This window comes from Phaethon lepturus, unplaced genomic scaffold (assembly GCF_000687285.1).
Source record: "Phaethon lepturus isolate BGI_N335 unplaced genomic scaffold, ASM68728v1 scaffold1277, whole genome shotgun sequence".
NCBI classification, from domain to species: domain Eukaryota; kingdom Metazoa; phylum Chordata; class Aves; order Phaethontiformes; family Phaethontidae; genus Phaethon; species Phaethon lepturus.
The window spans coordinates 35,273-56,274 of NW_010550966.1; the positions used below are offsets into that span (position 1 = coordinate 35,273).

Sequence of the window (21,002 nt, forward strand, 5' to 3'; positions counted from 1 at the left end):
AGGCTGGCCAGTTTCTCAGTGGGAACAGCACGTTAGTCTGCTTTACATCAGACAAATATATGTTAATGACCTAGATTTGAAGGATTATCTGCTTTGACCAGAAATCTGTTGGATACAGGGCAACTAACTTCTGCTCATGCTGTCTGCATGCAAGGCTGAGCAAACTGCAATGCTAGTGTTTAAATATGCGACTATTTCAGCTAGAACGTGGAATAGTGGCTAACGGGCACATCAAAGCAAGACTATATCTGCTAAAATTTTAGAACCTCAAAAACCTAAAACGCCAAGGGAAATGTCCCCTAAAATTCACTTTTCCTGCTTTCTCTTGCTTTCTGCCAAATACCTGCCCCAGGAGAGATGAGACGGGGCACAAGCAGACTCTCTCACCTGCCTCCCGTTGGCAGCATGGGGCTGGGGCCTCAGACTTCAGCAATCTCCTGCCCTAAAACCTTCTGTGGGACCAACACCCCCCAGCAAGTCCTGTCCCAGGACAAAGGCGCGTGGTGTCCCCAGCCGTGAGAGCCCTGAGGAAACTGTCCCGCAGCACGTGGGGCACCCGAGCTCACAGCCCCCAGTCAGAGATGGGGATATCTGAGCTCCCGCCTCACCACGATTTTTCCCATCAGGCTCTCTGGCACTTTGGTCCAAGCAGATTTAAATATTTTTGGGACGATGGATTTTATTGCAACTTTGGGAAATTTCTCACTGGCCTCTGCCTCAGCTGTAATCATCTTAGATGACTTTGTTAGGGCACCCTCGTGCCCTGACTGTGGCATCTCAGAGTACTTCATTCATCAAACAGCCAAAATAAAATAAAATAAAAATAGAAAAAAGAAAAAAAGTGTATATGTACATACAGGGCCCATAAACAGCACTTGTGATTTGATTCATGCAGATTACCCTCCAGAACAATGTATTGCTGGGAATTTTTTCAGGCTTGGGTTTTGGTTCCCTCAGCTCCCCTAGTTTTCGGGGCTGGTCTGCAGCCCACCCGACGGCAGGCCAGCGACAGCAGACACCATCCTCCTTGCCTGGGCCAGGGCTGGGGACAAAGTGCTGGGACCTGTGGCATCCATGCCCCTTGCTGCGCGCTGGCTGTCTCCAGCTCAGTGCTGGGAAGGGGAAGGAAGAAGTTTCTTTCTCTACTGTTGGGTTGTTTCCTTCAAGCCATTTGCTACAACAAGGACCCAGAACAAACCCCAGCAAATGCAGACGGAGATTACCAGAGTTTTCTCAGATGTTCATGCATTTAATTTATGCAAATACTGCACAAAACAAATTAAATATTGCAAATTATATCAATAATTTAAGTTCTGTAGCTAAAAATAGTCAAGAATGTCTGAATAATCTTAACGTGTTCACATGCAAATTTTATAAGTTTTGCGTGTTTGTTTTTTTTTTCCCTGAGAAGACAAGCAAACTGATAAATGCCTTCCTTTTCCAGTTGTCAGTTCTTAATACCAGACCTCCAATAAATAATGTTTTGGGGTTGGTTTTCTTTTCTTATCTTCTATTACACAAATTATTCATTCTGGCTTTGCATATCATTTAGTTCTTGTTGCTAGCCAAGATCTCAATCTGGATTTCTCTATCTGTTTTTACATATGGTTGGGTTAAACAAAGTATTTGCCATCTATCTGCACTTCAAACTTGTTTCTAAAATTAAATTGTTGCATCTTAGAAACATTTTGACTGTTTGAATGTATTAGAAATTTACTACACAAATAGACCTCTGTATTTTTATTTTTATTTGCTTCTATGAAAGTTGCTCTATAAAGCTCTGATATTATTTAGTCACAGCAAAATAAACATTCATCACGAGGTAAAAATCAATGGCACTCAATGTTGCAGCAATTTGATACTGCAATATTTATACAGAATTGTTGGGGGTGGGGTTCTCATCTCGTAAGTACTAAATCCACAAATCTTACTAGGTCATTGGAAGTATGCATACCACAGAAATGAAATAAGATTTCATTTAAAACGGGTTTGATAGTTTTTCTATCATAGTTTTTTTTTACACACTCACACAGTCTGTATGCACCCACACATGTAGATATGTGTACATACATATACATGTGGGCATCTACTTAATTTAGTCATCTAATGCCTTTTGTATTCCCTAAAGGCATTTGTTAGTGGGAAGTCCACCTAGTGAGAATTTTTGTATTCCGGCTTAATGTTAGGAGCTCTCTCCAGAGCATTTTTCTAACTGCGAACTCCATTTTTAATAACTTCTCAAAGTGCTAACTTTTCTGCTAGCTTTTCCCCTTCAAATGGGAGTGTGATTCTGAGGACGAGGGATACTGAACACATGGGCAAGGGTCATTAAACCTTCCCAATCCTCTCTACCCATGAACAGGCCCTTTGGTGAGGTTCTGGCACTGCTCCAGGAGGACCATCTGCCCAGGCCAGTAGCTAAGCAACAGATCGTCTGGTGATGGACTTTTATTACTTGGCAAAACTGATTAAAGGGTAACCTGAAACAATAGATTTAATAACATACAAGAAAAATCAGTACTGAGAGGTACAGGCAGATGAAACATGGAAGCATGACTATAACAGTAGTTATAAAGTTCTTTCTTGGGAAAGAATCTCAGACACTCGTTTGAACTCAAGTTTTGCTCAAGAATATCAAGGAAAATGGGAGAAGAAATGTCCAATTAATTTATCTAGAGGAGAGCGCACAAGAACACCAAAATAAAGGGTTGCTATGCCAGCAGACTTCCGGAAAGGTGCATGTTGTATGTTTTATCTTTTATGTGTCCTGGAGTAATCCTAAAACAGTGTTTGCAGTGCTGGAGCTCTGGAGAAGCCTGTCCTTGGGTATACTGAAGAGGTCGGGACTCACTTTGAGGGCCTACAACAACTCTACCTTGAGGTCCTACTTTTGTGAGAAGATAACACCTGAGGAAGGATTATCTTCAGAAAATATGCCAATAAATCAGAGAATGAAGCGGTCCAGGAGCACCCCGAGACAAAGGGAGACCCAGCAGCACAGATTTCTACTTCACTGGTCGTTGCACAGCCTCATGAGTACCAGGTAGGAGCAATCTACCAGGATCAGACAAGATGATGGGTCTGGGGACAGACTAAATACTGCACAATAGGATATCACACACACTTTGCATTTATAATGAGTGGGTATTAACCTGATTTGTTTGTCCTCTGATCTAGAAACATGACTGGGGTCTCAAAACCACTAATGTGAAATACAGGCAAATTGATTAAGGAAATGGTATTCAATAGGTACTCTTGGTGCTTTTGCTTCCCTCTCTCCTTCCTTCCCCACCTGTCTCTTCTCTTCTTGACTCCTTTTCTACTTTTTTCTACCACAAATTTTACCTCACTAATTCCTGATTTTGCTTTTGCCTACCTCCTCTTTGATGTTTTCGTCCTCACTGATTTCCAAATATGTGATCTCCACCGCCTGCTTACAAAATTCAGTTCCTGCCTCAACTCCTATATGCTCTTGACCCCTTCTGCCCTTTGCGGCTAAATTATCTTCCTCCAAAGAAAAGACAAATCATAAAAGCAGAGCTCCACCTTGCCAAGACCACCTCTGAACTGAGAGCTGTTATTCTACCTTTTAAGAATAATGGGGAAATAGTTATGAAAACCTTCAACTTTTGGATATCCACACAGCTCCCAACTGCTCAGCGTTTCCAGTACCATGAAGCATTTTGAAATGTATCGCTTCTCTTTTGTTCTACTGTTCATGACATACAGCATGCCCCGTTGCTGGCATGGAAAGCTGAAGATCGTCGAGTGCGTTGGCCCATGGAGCAGTCTGTGCCTTTATTCTGACTGCCCAGAATGTACAACGTGAACTGTTTGGAGGCTTTGGAAAATGAAGATGAGTGCTGCAAAACCAAAAAATGGGATTTCTTTTTTATTCTAAGTTTAAAGCTCAGCAAAAAGAGCTGATTTTTGTGCATCGAACATGTTGTTCTAGTCTACTGAAAACTGAGTAATCTGGTAGTATATGTACATAGTAATAGATTAAAGATCTGGCCTGCTCTGGAATACTCAGATGACATGTCCAATCACAGCAGTACCATTTGCTTTTCCTTATATGTGCTAAATGTATAACACTGTGCTAATTTCTAGATCAGTTTACACACCACCTTTAGGAAATTATACTTAACAGATAAGCAATATTTGGGCTTTGTGACTTATCTTTAGCAAACAGTTAGTAAATGTCTCTCCAATTACTCTCAGCTCTTTTCTTAAAGAAAGGTGTTTAGAAATCAATAACATTGATTATGTACTCCTTTTATCCCTGAAGGAATGGCAGTGACTTGCAATTCGAATGTTATTTCCCTGAGTTTTTGCTCAAGCTAGAATTTTGACAGACCAAAAAGTGATCAGATTTTCACCTAGAGCTTGGACACTGGTCAAACACAAGAACCCTGGTATTGTACAGCTAAATCAAAATGAACCCCTTCTGTATGAAGTGGAAATTTTAACAGATTGCTAACTGTACCTTCTCTTCAGGTGGTGTTCAATTTGATGTTACAGAGAATACCACCTTACTGATCAACACCATAAACAAACCTGCAAAACACATGGATATGTTCCCCCTAAAATTTGAAAAAAAAAAATTAAAATTGAATGGAAGAAGACCCGTGGAGTCTGCACAGTATTGGCAACATCCCCCTCCTCATGTTTCTCACTGGCACTCTGAGGCATGGGAAGAAAAGATGATCAGGCAAGGAAAGGTTCCTTTCAATGGCCATCTGGGTTTTCTATGAGTCTCTTGCCCTGTCGGCTTTATGGCTGGTTGGTTTACTGATGATCCCAGAGCTCATTTGCAGTGTCTCTGCATGACACTGTGCTGAACGATTTCTCCCCACAGGATGAAAGGCTGAGTTATCCCTTCTTTGGGTCTGAGGGGAGCAGGTATTTCCAAGCACAAGACCATTGAACCATCACCTGAGGGTACAGCTGTCCAGAGGATATTTTAAACGTGTTTGACATTTAAATAGATGGTTTCAGCTTGCCAGTCTTGGAATGGCTCCTAAAATAAACGTCAGTATAGAGAATAAGGCAATTTGTTTTGGATGATTAAGAGAATCTAGCTCATATATCCAAGGTGTGACAATTCCAATCACATCTTCATTTCATTTTACAGGAAAGAAATAAACTAGGCTTCATTATTGTTCATACTGCTGGCGCTATATATTTGACATGATAATCTACTGTGTTAGTCAGTAAATTGACTCACTGGACTGCCCTTGATCATATGCTCCATTTTCCCCTCAGCAGGGCCCTCTCTAACAGCTATATATAACTAGGGAGGGGAAAAAAAAAAAAAAAAGAGACAGTTCTCTCTTAGATCATTATAAGATGATGCTGCGTTCAGTTTTCCTGTTGCTTCAAAGGTTATAAATGATGTGATCTTTTCGCCATCATAGGTAATATATGGCTGCTGTTTGTCTGCCTTGTCAACTCCTCACACAGAAATCCAATACTCCCCACTTGTCACATATTCATTTCAGATGTGTGCTCTCTTGCAGGGCCCAAAATGAAATAGTCACTATATTCCTATCTGCCAGTTTTCAAGTCTTGTCTTGTGTGGTCCTTCCTTGCCGAACCACAGTTGTCACGTTAACAACCCACGTGAATACTTGCAGCAAACGTAAAATCTCCTGATCATAATTAAAATTCTGCATACTTTTCTATTAAATAAAGAAAATCATCACGCGTCTTAATCCACAGCTCTGCTTTTCTGCCACCATTTTTTAAATGTCTGCTTACTGAGCTAATTGCTTAGGCAAGTCACTTTTAGTTGTTTTTAAAAAAACATTTATGGGTTTTATATCACTGTCAAAATAAGTATTGGATTAATCCTGGCTCTTCATCTATGTGTTGAAAAATTATTTCCTCAGTCCAGACAGAAGCTAAAATTAGGAGTAGCCTCTAAAAGGGGCTATAGGGTGAAGGGCAGTTCTCAGTGCTAAGAAAGGATGAGAGCACAGACTCAGAAAGCAGACAGCTCAGTAGGAGATTGGCATGAGCTACAAAATAGAAACTTGTGTGGCTGTATTTCAGCAGCATATCTGCAGCTGTAACCTGTTCTGCTGCAGAAGAAAGGGGAACCAAAGAACCTTGGGACAGAAAGAGCCTATGGCTATTTACGTCTAGAATGGTAAATAATTGTTCAGAGACTTTTCTACTGACCTTTGTTCCAGGAGCACTTGCAAGTCAAGGAGAATTACAGGGTGTAAATCAGAAATACACAACTGTGGGTCAGCACATCCACAAAGAGACATAATTCATCTCACAGTCTCCCTGAGGAACAATCCCTCACAAATCTCTCTTAAACTCACTCCTGATATATTGTGCACATTACAGAAGAAACTGTTTAAGAGCACTGATTAATATTTTCAGCAACTGTAAATCTCCCAGCGTACTGCCTGTAGCCTGCTCTGCTAGCTGGCTCGCAAGGGCTCTTCTGGTCCTGTTCCCTGCCGTCCTATGATTCTGTATTTGTAGTTTGAAGAACAGAATAGAAATCAATAACCATCCAGGCCAAACAGCTTTCTCTAGGTTCTAATTCTTTAGACATGCAAAGAGGCTAAAGTCTAAGCCTCTTTGCTTGGAAGCTTCGAAAGCTGACTGCAGAAAGGATGCCCAGATTCATATGAATTCGGTACCAATTCCTAAGACATCTTCACTTCAATACGGAAGGCAAGAGGGGAGGACTTGTGGGAAAAAAAAGGTCAAAATTCGCATCCCACCATGGCATGATGATTACCCTTCGGGCACCCTGTACCCCTGGGGTACGGTGCTTTGGGAGTGCAGGCGCCTGCCTCGGGCTAAGGCAGCCCGCAGCTCACACAAGCGATAAAGTGTGGTATGCCCCCTAAAATACCTTTCTATCTCCTCTCGGATGAATAAGACCTCACTGCAAGAGAACTAGGTTCTTGTTTCATAGCTGAAGGAGGAATGAACATCTGACAGACTCATGAGAGCCAGATTGGGCAGCAAAGAATGTATAGCAGTGACAGAAAAAAAGTGAGGCTCTGAGAACACTGGCTGGGATGCCACATTCAATGAAACCATCTATTAGCCTATGTGGGGTTTGAAAAATATTCAGGAAATAACAGCTGCTAGGTTCAGACATGGCATCTGATGAAAAAATTCTGTTGTCATGGTATAAGCCTGTGTCATGGTTTAACCCCAGCCTGCTATTGAGCACCATACAGCCGCTCACTCACACCACTCCTGGAGGAGAGAACTGGAAGAGTAAAAGTGAAAAAAACTTCTTGCCTAAAGATAAGAAGAATTTCATAATCAAAATAAAATAATATTAATAATATTAATATTAATAATAATAAAAAATTATAATAATAAAAATAATAATAATAACAATGATAAAATGACATACAAAACAAGTGATGCACAACGCAATTGCTCACCACCCGCCAACCAATGCCCAGTCAGTCCCCGGGCCACGGCCCCCTGGACGGCTTTCCCCTAGTTTATATACTGAGCATGACATCATATGGTATGGAATATCCCTTCGGCCAGTTAGGGTCAGCTGTCCTGGCTGTGCCCCTCCCAGCTTCTTGTGTATCTCCAACCTTCTCCATAAGTGAAGCATGAGAAGCTGAAAAGTCCTTGACTTAGTGTAAGCACTACTTATTAACAACTAAAACATCAGTGTGTTATGAACATTATTATCATATTAAATCCAAACCACAGCACTATACCAGCTGCTAGGAAGAAAATTAACTCTATCCCAGCCAAAACCAGGACAGCCTGGTATTCAACCCCAGCTATGTAAATACACACAAGATAATTCGCCAAAGGGAAAACCAGTAACAGAACAAAGAAGGGTGATAAAACCATCAATCTTCATGCATCAAAAAGGAAAATTAAAACATATTATTTTTAAAACAAAATAACACAATATAAGCCACGAGGGAAAGTGAGCAAAGATCAAAGAGCAAATAAGAGACAGACCAAACAAACAGGCATCCCCATCTCTAAAAGTGATAGAAGAACAGGAGCATACAACGCTGGAACATCTTAAAAGAGCTGTCATGTATTTGGGGAAAAACATCCTGTGTGCAAACTTGAAAAAAAAGGAGTATTTACTGCTAGGGAGCAAGACAACGTTTTCTGTGCCTGCAAAAACCTACCCTCTCTGGACTTATTATTACTCTTCACACTCCTGTTTGGTCCCTATGAAAAAGTACAGTTATATCTCCACTGCATGAACACCCAGCACAGGTAGCAGTAAGGGGAGAACAACAAAAGACCAACCCATTAGAGAAAAATACAGAACTGACTCCACCATAGTACGTGATAGACAGATATAGGACACCTCCAAAATGAGGAACAAAATGGCAGTACTCAAAAACATTTAAAAAAAGAGCTGCAACAGCTAGCTAATCAATTGCTTTTATGTAAGACCTGAAGCCAATGTGAAAGTGAAGATTTAGAACTGCAGCACTGACTTAGTGCTTCATGATTATTTTTTTTTTTTAAATTATGGGAGCAAATAACCTTGATTTCCCTATTGTTTTTTTGCTTCCTTGCTTGCATTTTTTTATGGGGTCTGTGTTATGTGTTTTAGGGGGTCTGTTTTATGGGGTCTGTGATAAGAAATTTTACTATTGCCAGGTAGAGCAATAGTAAGGTAAAGCTGAAAACAAATGCTAGATAAAGAATACATTGACTAGGCTGAAAAGCCAAAAACCAGATTTGCAAACCGAGTAGGAAGAGCAACTAAGTTCACACTTGGTAGGAAAGGGTTGAAAAGTAATTAAAAAAAGCTACATAGAGCAATAATTTTGAAGGTAGCAGATAAATCAAAAAACAACTAATCCTCTTTAGTTTTGCTAGGGCAATCATTACTAGAAATATTGGTGAGGCTACCTGGAGTGAGAAGCATGATACTCAAAAGTAAGAGGCTCAGAGAGAGAGCTAGAATTAGTAAACCCAGAGAAGCTGAAGCCCAGGCACGGCAGGACATGCCAGCATATGAGAGCCTGGGGGAAACTGGCAATTACTAGGTAGACAGGCGCAAAAGAAATCCAGTGACCTATGTGGGAAATACAGTCTAAAGCTAATGTAGGGAGAATAATATCTAAAATGTGTTGCACCTTCTCTGCTTTTTCATCTTAGACACACACAAACACACATGCACAAATAGCCAAGGAGGGACTTGTCTGATAGAAGATCAGCTGACATTATGGTCTAATAAGCAGTTGGACAGCTGCATAATTTGCCACTATTTCTCTGTAAAGGATGCGGCAAGAACTTGCAAAGCTTGCCAGAAAGTTAATTGTCTTCTGCAAGAGCCACTGGAACGTTACAGGAAATACCTATATAGTCTATTGGTAGGGCTGGAAAATTACTGAGCAAGGGCACAAAGTGATTTTCAGAAGACTTGAGTATCCAGGATGCACACACAATATCTATATGAAAAATTACATACACAAATTAGAAATTAAATTATTTGAAGAGTTATACTATCGCCTAGAGAAGTTACAGGCTTGATGCAGAAATTCACAGGTAGGATTCTGTACTTCTGTCACTTCACGTGTTTTGGCAACCACAGCAGCCTTTTCTGACCTTTCCAATCTGTTTCTCCAGCAGCTAAAAGCACTCTGGCACACTCAATATGCCAGATATATTCAACCAGCCACTGGAAAAACGAGTTTTCCAATAGTAAGTCCTTCTTACCATCGATCCTGCTGTGGTAAACAAGTGTTGTGTGGGAAGAGCCAGGGCTGTGCCAGCTCTGAGATGCCATGGAGAGAGCCTAGCCTACCCCTTCCATGCTTCCTAGAGCATGGAAGTGGGTAAATTTTTAGTGATCTGTGGTTGGGCTTGGCAAGGAGTTTTCAGATACTCCCAACTTGAAATAGGTCTTTGTGAGGACTCTGTGAAGACTTAGTACCAAGCACTCAGAATATGTGGAGTTTCAAGATGTTTATTCCTTCCAGCGTAACTATCCATTGCCTCCTCCTCATGTTGTAGCAAAGAAGATCTCCTTCCCCAGCTGTACATCTACTCCCAATTGACCAATTTCTTCTTTTATGCAAGACATATTAGTGTTATTACAAACAAAAAACAAAAAAAAAAAAGAGGGGAAAGAAAATCAGGCCGCAAGAGGAATATCCAAGTACAGATATCCATATTTACAGTAAATAGCATCTTGCTCTAGCAGTGGATCAAGTGAAATAAACATATCTGATCATTAAATCAAACTAAATGTGTCAAAATCAGGCTCTGACTGATAAGTTTGCCATAAGCAATGGTTGTTAACTTGAACAGGAATGACTAAACTATGTTGTTTTCCCTCCAGAAAAAAAAAGATAGAGAAACAAAGAGCTTCAACACCATTTTTTTAAAAGTACTATAAAACCTGGTTTTTACTGGAACGCATGAAGTTTTTCAGACCTTGAGACAGCATGAGGTTTCAACAGTCTAGTTAATACAATCTGATTTTGCACAATGTCATTTGGACAACATCATTACAGAATGCTTCACAATTAATCACATTCAAATAGCAGCTTCTATCCCCTGTGGAGAACGGGATTAATTGGGTCAGATGTAAATATGCATTTCATGGATCCTACTGAACACTTGCCCATCTCACCAATTTACCATGTAATTTGATACAACTGGTGTACTATGCTCTGGAGATGCGCAGGGCGAGCACAGTTGCCAGTCAGGGTAGAAATAGACGGGTACGGCAGTGCTGGTATGCTCAGCCTGCATTTATGCTTGGCTCTAACTGCCTGACCTTCCCATTCTCTTGCAGAAATACTAATTTATATTTATTCACACTGAAATACTCTGCTCTTGAAAAGGGGGCTTGGGACACAACTCAGAACTGATGTGAAACGTTGTGACAGAGCTGTGGCAATGTGGGATCAGGAACTGTTCTCCTCCCAGGTGTCTTCACCCCTCCATTGGAAAGAGGACCTGACCATCACTGCAGTGAGAAGTACTGAAACCAGGGTGTTATTGGGTCCTGACTCTGGGCAGGGAAAGAGTAAAAATAAGCTATCTACAGGGAAAGAACAAAGGAGCCAACTTTAGGGCAAAGCTGTTTTCTTGACCCCTTGCGCAGGCTATGCCTGAATCTTGGGGCTGCAATGGCTTTTCACTCTCTGGAGTGTTGGGTAGGGGCAGTTTAGGTTAAACATACTCGTCCTGAAGTCCCCTATCTTCATTTTTGACCATGAAATGCATATTAGCCAATTTTTTAACTTTCTTTTTTCCGTGAAATAAGGTGGGCTAGAAGACATCCAGTGAAAGAATCATAATTTTCTAAAATAATCTGGAAAAGTTTATGCCTGTGGTAGGTGGTTCTTGAAAAGCTCTTTCTTTTTGCTTTAAAGCACCAAAAATAAGAACACTGTTTCCTGGCTCTGTCTAGCTTCCTCTGCCCTATTTTCAGTTTGTCCTCTCCCCTAGGTATAATACAAATGAGACATTTCCACCCAGCTGGAGAGTACCTTTCATGAGCAGGAAAACTGCAGAGTTCATTTCTGGCGTATTTCCCGCTGTTCATGAGTAACTACCAGGACAAACTCACTCAAGTGAAGTGCAAACTTCAGTCCCCAAGGCTTGCCAGTTCAGCCACTGCGTGCTGGGTAGGTACTGTGAGTTTCTAAAGTAACACTACTGAGCAAACAAAAAAACCTTTATCAGGTACTCCTGGCTTTTCCAGTCCTACCTGTCCCAGGTCGTGCAGCATACAGTCATTTCAGCATCCCAGATCTGAAGTATTGTAGTGTTACTGTTCTGTAGCCCCTTTAAACTTAGTTTTACAATACTTATGTCCTGTTCATATATTTAACGTTAAGGAAAAGTTTGCTAAAGCATTTGCATGCTGGCCAACATGAGTCATGAGAGTGTATCATGTCCTACTTGGTGCTTCTGTGCCATGCCTTGTCCCTATGGTTTGATTATCCGTGCCCTGCTCCCACAGAGTGCTCTGTGTTGAGTCGCTCTGATCATTTCAGAGGACATAAAGATTCACCATTCTGCAGAATTGCTAACTCCCTATCGGTTCTCCACTTCTCTGGTTTCCAACATCTCTAGACTAGCAATTTTTTCCCTGTCCTCAAATTATTTTTTTTTGGCAGAACTATGAAATTTTTTCTCCTGATTTTGTTCTCCTGGCTTTATCTCTACTCTAGTACCTGGATTCCATTACTTCAGCTTGCGCACTTGTACTTTACCAGCTCTAATTAGTGCTTAGATATTTGGAACTTGATATTTGGAGGTTTTTCTCAGGAACTGATATTGTATGTTCCATAAATTAGTCTTCCTTTGAATACAGAATGTAATTAATGTGTCTGAATTTTTATTTGTTTTTTTAGAGTTCTATCACTCGAAATGTAACTACCTTTTTCTCTTCTTTTTCTTGGTTTGGGGTGAAAAATCTACCCCATATAGACCGTCATCTTGTTGTGTCTGAGGCTGAAAAACACATGAAACACAGATAGTCATTCTGAGCTTTTTTACCTTCCCTCCTCCAATAAGGGAGGGAAAAGCTTCCGTTCCACTTTTCACGACACTTGTAAACAGGCTCTTATAAAATTTCTCTCTTCCACTGTTTCTTTGTCTGTGTTTGCTTTTCACTTGAAAATCTCCATTTCCAGTAAGCTCAGTCTGTCCACCTGGAGAGAGTGCTCTTACTAGAGTTTTTTGATCCATTGATCCATTGCTTGGATACCACCCCCACGGCTGAACTGCTTATTTTCCTACAGTTACTCTTTCTTTGGAGATGCCTGTCTCTCTTTAGACTTGTGCCTAGAGCTAGACTAAGGATTTATATCAAAACGTGTTTCTAGTTTGAGATGATGCTTTTGTTTAAAAGTTTAAACTCACTGTAGTAAGTCCATTTTATAAACAATAAAAATACTTTGGCTGACGTTAACTAGGGACATTCCTATCCTATTCATACTCACAATAAAAAGACAGACAAGGACATTCAGATGAAGTCACAAGGTGACACGGCAACACGGTGAAATGTATTGTGTCTGTTATTTAACTGGTTCTCTGCAGTCGTATGTGAGACTGTAACTTCAAGCTAAATGATCATTTTGGTGTATTTATCTTCTACTGGATTTTTTCTATGCAGTTACATTAAAGCGCTGATGCAATTGCCCTGGAGAAATAAAAGTAACCACAATATCTTGAGGGTGTTTATCTACAGCAGAAGCTACGTGCTCTTTAACCTGTTAAGTAAGCAAGATGTGAGACAGAGAAGGAAAGCCAGTCAAACTCAGATTCCTATTTTTCACAATGAAACTGGTGTGCCTGAGCTCACTTGGTGAGTACCAAAAATAGTTCAGCAGAAAGAGCTTTCCTTGAGCACTTCCATTATTCACATGATGCGGCACCTTACATAACGGGAAGCGTGCACGTCATCCCGCAAAGCGCGGTGCGCACGGATGCTAGAGGGCAAGAATTTCCACCGGGGACAGTAGTACCAAGTGTTTTAAAGGCAAAGTCAGGCTGAAGACGCTGATTTTTTTTCAACGCGCAAGTCTAGAATATCTTAGAAAATTGTTTGGGGGTCTGATGGAGGGGTTTCAATATGATCAAAATGGCAGAGATGGCCTTTGAAAATTGGTGTTACTCAATGCGTACCTCTTCTCCTTTTTGAAGATGGAGACACTGTATTATCTTGACAGTCACGATGATTTTGTTTGGGTGCTTGGGGTACCCACCTCGGCACTGGCAGCTCCATCCAGAGACCAGCAGTTCTCCGAAGCACTTGAACAAGTGCTGCCGTCTTTGCTTTGTGGAGTTATCCTTTAGTCTCACTCCCAGCTCTTTCATTTGAAAACACCATTTGTGCCTCCCTTTGCTAATCTGCATGCATGTGAACCCCCTTGGCTGCAGCACTGTTATTTGTATTGCTCTGTGTTCCCTGCACGTGGGATTAAATTCTGTCACAGCCTCCAGCTGCACAGTTTTTCATTCAAGCTATGCAGTATTGCTTTTAACACTACCAGTCCCAGAACTAATCCTTGTTCTTGGTCACAGTGGTAACCATCACACATATAATTTAGGAAGTCACCTCTGAGATGATGGTATGAATACTAGTGTACTGTGACTCATTTTGACTACCGGTCTTATAACATAATAATTGCTGTTTTCAAAAAGGGATGATCGAACCAGTGTAAACAGAGTTGTTCTCCTTCCCTGCAAACACATACTTTTGAAAAATAAGCAAATCTTGTTTAATTATTACAAATCATATTTTACAAAAAAGATATTTTCTTTCAGGTGACCTGGCACTATGCAAATTTAGATTTTAATATAAGGAAAATGTACTACCTCCTCATTACCATCAGACTCATGGCTTCTGCAGCCTGTACTCTTTCTGTGCAAAAAGTAGTATCATGATATACAATAAATAGGCAACCAATTTCTCTCAGAAGTGAAGTATTGCTGCTGATGGGTGTATTTCACTGTGAGCAGGAAGACTACAACGATCTTTAGGACAAGCATTGAATGCTTCCTCCGACGGAAACTGCGTGGGGAAGGCAGACAGCTCGAAGCACCGATTAGCTGAGGGCATAGGGATTTTTTCTGTATGGAAGATGGCAACAGGTCCTGATAGTGCAATCTTTTCTAATGCAATGACAGGTCAATGGTTCAGCTGTAAAGAAAATTTCTGGACCAACAATGGTACAACCCAGACTTTCCTAATGAAACATTAACCAGTCTGATCTTTGGCTTAAGAGATCTGGTGGTCTCTTACGGTGTTCTGTGCTTTCATGCAATGCTCTGAGGGTTGCAGCACTAAGAAGAGCAACACCCAGCAGAAGCAATAATGAAAGCAGTGACCAAGATGTAGACTTACAAAACTGAGAACTTTGCTTTTCTTGTTTTGTAGATCTAGCTGCTAAATCCATGAATACTGTTCAGGTGTGATTTAGCACCTAATTTTTCTCTCCCCAGATTAGCACTGAATGATGCAGTATAAATTTTCAATCGCCCCTCTTTTACTTTGTCTCCTCCTGCCTGTGACTTTTAGATTTGCATTCACCGTAAACCCTTGGTCCAGTGAGCAATACTTCAGCAAGTCAAGCTCCCTGACTGTGAGGCTTCTTGTGGCACCATAGGCTATGTTTCTATGTTCCATAAACGTCCTTCTCTTGAGCAGAAAGGTACCAAGCTGCAGCTACGGTTGCAGTGCTCCAGAAACCTCTCTCTTGGTTTCTCCGTCTCCTCTGTGCACCTCTCAAGTGCACATCGCTTCTGTGGTGGGACTCTCCAGGGGAAATCAACACCAGTGCAGCTCCAGCTCTTAGGGCTCTGCAGTGACATGGCCCCTCTGCGTACTGCCCTGGCTGTGTATGTAATACGCAATGTTCAAAAGCAGAAGAGAGGTTTCTGCAAGCCGTCCTTAGAGACAGGACAACCGGGCCTTGCACGAACCTTAGCTGGACTACGAGCACTTTGTGACTGGTAAGACATGCGACACTGAGTACTTACTTGGACTGGTTTTGTAGTTGTATGGCATCAGATTTCCAGTGGCAGCATAGTAATATTGGTCATATCTTCTAGAGATACCCTGAATTTTTTCTTTTTATGTTCAGTTTTGTATACGTATATGGTTATTTCTATAATAGAAAGTATCCAGAAATGAAGGCTCTCTTCTACTGCTTGATGTCATGGCTCTAAAAGTGAACAAATTATTGCATTGCAAGCCCTCTATCCTAGTTCTGCAGTGTAACGTGAACTGTGGTTTTTGCTTTGATTTTGGAAGCTACTAATTCCCTTTACAATGTACAAAATCCACTGAAATCATCTGCATCTTACAATCACATAACTTCACAGAGCTTGATCAAAGTCAGAGGCCCATTACAGCTCAAAAGCTGCTCAGGCAATGTTTTTGTTCTGGGAAATCAGGTCCTGAAAGATTTAAATCCTGGTCCCCTTTTATTTAAATGAATACAGTTCATTTCTCAGCCACCAGTACCAAGCAATGAGCTGCACACTAAGCTTATTGCTCTCTCCATCACTGATTTTATTACCTCCACAACTCACCCGTAATCTGGATCTATCAGCTGCTATCATATTGCTTCTGATCTGTTACATGTTACACCGTGTAAAAGATTTCAGCCTCATGGCTCTTCTTCAAGCAAATGAAAATAAACCAATGAAATACATTTTTTCTTTCATAGTGAGTCATAGTCCACTAAGCAGGGCTCAGGACATCACAAGGCAGTACGCTGCAGGTTGACAGTTCAGGAATAAATACCATACCAATAAAAATGCATTTAATACATACCAAATTTTGTTGTAATGTGCTCATCTGAGAGATGACACAATGTAGTATTTACTGTCTCAAGGCATTTCCTATGCTCCTGTTGCCCCCATTCACCCTATACTTATATAGGACCAGGCTACTGAATACACATGCACTTTCCTTGGGAGGTTTGGAATGGGGGTGGCACAAGCCAACCATGGAAAAAAGCAAGCTTAAGGATGGGCCATAAGAACGTACAACATGAAACTGCTGTTCATGCTGGGGACAGTACTGTGTATTTTGCGGGGACATTTAGCAAAGAGAATACAAGAGACTACTAGCGATGCCATCAAAATCATCCATTTTGCTGATTTATGACATCATTGCACATACTAAAACTCTCTCTTGCTTTCTCTTTCTTACTACAGTTTTACCCTCAAACTTGAATTGCCGATCTGATTCACTGTCCCGTAAGCTGATGACTCTTTGCTCCGCAAGCCATTCATGCGCCGCACGGACTCGACGCTTTCATTCCCAACAGTCATAGTCTGTGCCTGTCCCCAGAGTGTCAGCATAGATAGCAGCAGCAAGAGTGAGAATAGCACAGTGGTAACACGATGACACACATACATAACACGCAAAGAGAAGAATGGCTCAGTTAGAGAAGACGATCATGCAAAGCAACGTGAATCACTTTCAAGGCAAAATAAACTGAGAAAATCGTGAGAGAGAAACTCAAGTAAAGAGATGCAGAAAACACCTCTTAAAGAGATGGCTTAAGTAACATTATTTTCTATTTTGAAATTTGTGCAACCAGATTAATAGGAAAAGTGAAAGCAAGCCTGTGCAAAGGTGTCTTACTCCAGAAGAATATTTCCTTTTATTTAATTACGGCATTACCCATTTTGCAAAGAATATACGTACCTACTGTCTTAGGATAAACACAGGTCTTCTGGTGATTTGGTTTTAAATAACTTTCTTTTAATAGTCACCGGAATAATTATTCCCACAGCAGAATAATGACCACTTCCATGGACCAAAACCTTGGAATTTTTGAGTGATGCCACTGGATACTCTTACTTACTAGTGGTTGCTTCTTGCCTACTTGTTCATCTCTAAAGAAGACATCGTATCCAAACCTGAAATTACAGACCCGATACAGCAGCTTCTGCTGCTGCCGTGCTGGTTTTGGAAACAAAGGCTTCCAGCGGCAGTGCATCTGGCATGTGTGTCTGCAGACAGGCAAGCATTTCTCCTCTCTCCTGTCATCTAGTCTTAATGGGAATCTCAATTCACCTGACAGTAATATTAAACCGGAGAACAACACTGGATTGCTTCCCAGAGCATCCATCAAATATTACATTAGCTACAGAACATTTATTAGACAGACCTGTCAAAATACAAATGCCCTGTGCCATTGTTGTCATCCCTCTTGTAAAGGAAACCATTATTTGTAGCTCAAGCAAATATTTACTTCACATAGCAAATATATGTTTACAGTGTAAACCTAAATGTTTCTACTGATACAGAAAACCAGTGACATAGTTACAGAAGCCTCGATGGTTGTGGGAATGATCATAACTGAGCTAAAATGCAGTTTAATGTCTATTCTTGTCTTTCCATTTAGCAATGAAAAAATCACAAAAGATTGACAGACTTCCTAAAAATATTTCTAGACTGACATGTAGGTTAAAAACAAGCCTCTCTTCTACATTTCAGTCACTGGTATAAAATGATGTAATAATGATACTCACAAATAGGCCCTTTGTTAAAAATCTGAAGTTAACATTGGTAACAAACTGTGGAACAGTAGAAAGTAGAGAGGAAATTGTCTGAATCCTTCTCTTTTTTAAAGTGACCATGTTTACTGGTTTCACCTGGAAAAGAGACCAGTCTCTGGTGGTTTGGAAGTGAAGGCAGAACTGCCGATCGCTCTGCAATGGGCTGCCCTAAGGAATCTCCCTTTTTATCATGACTAGTTAGGGTGACACTAGAAAATACAGCTCTGAAGCATGTGCTGCTGTCAGCATGTCTGCATAATGTCAAGAAAGTAATATTGGCACTCTATCTATGTCACTGCTTCCAACTGTCCCTTATCTGCTGCTGTGTGTCACCATATTTGTAAAGGTACAGCTGCCTCAGCAATTGCAAGAAGAGAATAAAAATCTTGGAATTGGTGACTGATCTATTGACATTTATTGATAACTTATAAACTGCAAATAAACCCAGTGGCCAGTTTTCATCACTTTATCCAGGAGTAAATCACTCAAAAGGAAACTTTAGAATGAAACTCTCCTACAACAGCAAGACGAACTGAGGTGAGAAATCAACTGCGTGCCAGCGTGCTGTCAAGGCAGACTCCGTCACCCCAAGTAAAGAGCAGCTGTACCTTGTTTTGTCTTCTTTGCCTTCTTCGAAGCCTCAGAAACTCCTTGTGCTGCCGTGAAACAAAGTTGACTGCTGCATATTCCAGTAATGCAGCAAAGACAAAGAGAAGGCACACGGCCATCCAGATGTCGATAGCTTTTACATAGGAGACCTAGAAAGAAATAGGGCACAGCATGTTATGTTTTGAACTTCTCCATAAGCTGAGGATATTGACGTGAAAAAATAAACACATTTCTGCACAACATGAGGCCTGGTTGTTCAATGAGGTGTGGTTTTTCTTGTTTTGAGTTTTGATTTCTTAGTTTATTGGCTTATAACAAATAAATAGTCCAACTATTAATGGAAATGTGTGTTCACAACGAATACACAAGTTACGAGCTACTGCCTTTAGGAAAAGAATCAGGATTAGTCTAACAAAATACAAGTTAGCCACAATCGCAGCTTATCAGAAAGAATAGGAATACAATACTTGTTGAAAAACAACTCTAGAAAGTTTATAGATATCACCTTTTTCATCTTTTATGAAACAAATACCATATTGATTAATTAGCTATGTTTGATATCCATAACCTCAAAGTAAACTCAGGGTACTGCATCCTACTGGTTGATACGAATTTACTAATATGTCTGTTATTAAATATTCCATCCTGGTTGCTTGACCTTTATCCAACAACTCCATAAGAAAAACAAATCTTCATAGCTATTATCTACTATAAGTACCCAAATACCAGATGCCTCTGTTCTAGTAAAATCCTATTCTGATTTGAATTTGACTGGTCCACAATAAAATCAGATATATTACAGCACTGTAATGTCAGAAGATTTTTATCGTATTACCCACACTGGGCCAAACAGTAGCCAATTAATGAGCTACACACTATGCATATCAGAGGTACATTGTCCTCCATAGCTATATTTGGTCCCTGCCTTTCCTTGTAGTCTTGCAGTTTTTAAGCAGAGATCTTATGATTAGGTAACAGCAGGTTGTCTCATTTGTTTATCAGGTATTTCATCCAGGATGGAATTAAAATCATCTGACTTTTAATGTCTGCAACATACACGTGAGCTAGTTGACTAAACTACTTTGATATAAATAAATTGAGGAATGAAGAAGAACAGGCATTTCTAGGATGCTGAACTGCTTTAGACGTCTTTTCTAGGATGAGATGTGTAACACCCAAACAGTGCTGCTTCATCTTCATGTCTGTACAGAGGAGCTTAGAGCCACTGTCTAAGCATAGACACATGGGGCTTTACCCAGTTGTCTAAATAAAAACATCACATACTGCCACATTAGCCTCCATTTGTTTAATCCAGCAGAGCACAAATCTCCAGAATAATACTAACCAGTCCTCTGGAGATGTCTTAGATACCCAAGGTCACCTCAAATGTCACCACCATACAACCGAATCAAGATAAGCAAAATGGATCGTACCTAAACCCCGAAAAATTATAATCAAAGGTATTTAACATCTAAATAATACCCTGCAGGCTGAACATTTCAATGCAGTCAAAACATACAGTGGTCTGAAAAGACAGCAGAAGATGATGTGTTGTGCATCTAACATTCTAATACTTAGGAGACCCAATCTCCACCTTGGAAAGCTCCACCTCTACCCTTTGCACACACTATTCAAAATGACCTTGATATTTTGGTTGTGGCTACCATTTCATCATGGAAGGAAGCACACCTATTTTAGTAGATTTTGCTCCTATTTACCATGTGCTTGAATAGCATCACTTTTCAAATTATGTGGAACATTTTTTTGTTGACATCAAATGGAATATACTGCACTATGTGCTCCAGCAAGCAATATGAGCAGAGAAACTGGCATTTAAAGCATAGTGGAAAGGATACAGAGCTCCATCCTGCAGATTCTGAACGCTGAGCACGACATTTTAGAGGAGCCAAGTACTGTTATTCAGCCGACATCACGGGAATATGCATTTCGGTATCTGAGGCTATAATGCAGCTCCATATTGCAATGCCCACAATACAACATGCATAGACTGAAATGGAAGAGGAGGATTTAGTAGGCTAAGGTGACACCATGGATCTGTGCCTTTTGATTAGATGCACAGCAGGTATGCACTTCTCTCTCCCACACATGGAAAGAGTCTTACAAGTTACATCTTTACTGAGAGCTGTGAAAACTTGACAATGTCCCAGACGCTGTGCCACAGGCTGAGGCGCAGTAGGAGTCAAGTCATTGTCATTTCTGTAAAATGCAGCTGAGTTTAGATTGTTTGTTACCTTCCTTGAAGGGGCAGCTTGTTTTCCTTTACAAGTGCCCTTAGGAGATGTATTAGACATGCATAAACAGCTGGACCGTGCTGCCAAAGGCAGCACAATAATGCAGGGAGCTGAAGC

General features: G+C 40.7%; 1 protein-coding gene across 1 annotated transcript in view; it reads right to left on the reverse strand.

Moving 5' to 3' along the window:
* Positions 1 to 18,782, reverse strand: part of LOC104623568 (glycine receptor subunit alpha-2-like) — a gene marked incomplete at its 5' end in the record, with an annotated part of 27,147 nt that extends 8,365 nt beyond the window's left edge. Inside the window, one exon of the mRNA XM_010290698.1 lies at positions 18,633 to 18,782. Within this exon, the coding sequence (XP_010289000.1) occupies positions 18,633 to 18,782 (150 nt within the window). The remainder of the gene's footprint in view (positions 1 to 18,632) is intronic.
* Between the last annotated feature and the right edge of the window lie 2,220 nt (positions 18,783 to 21,002).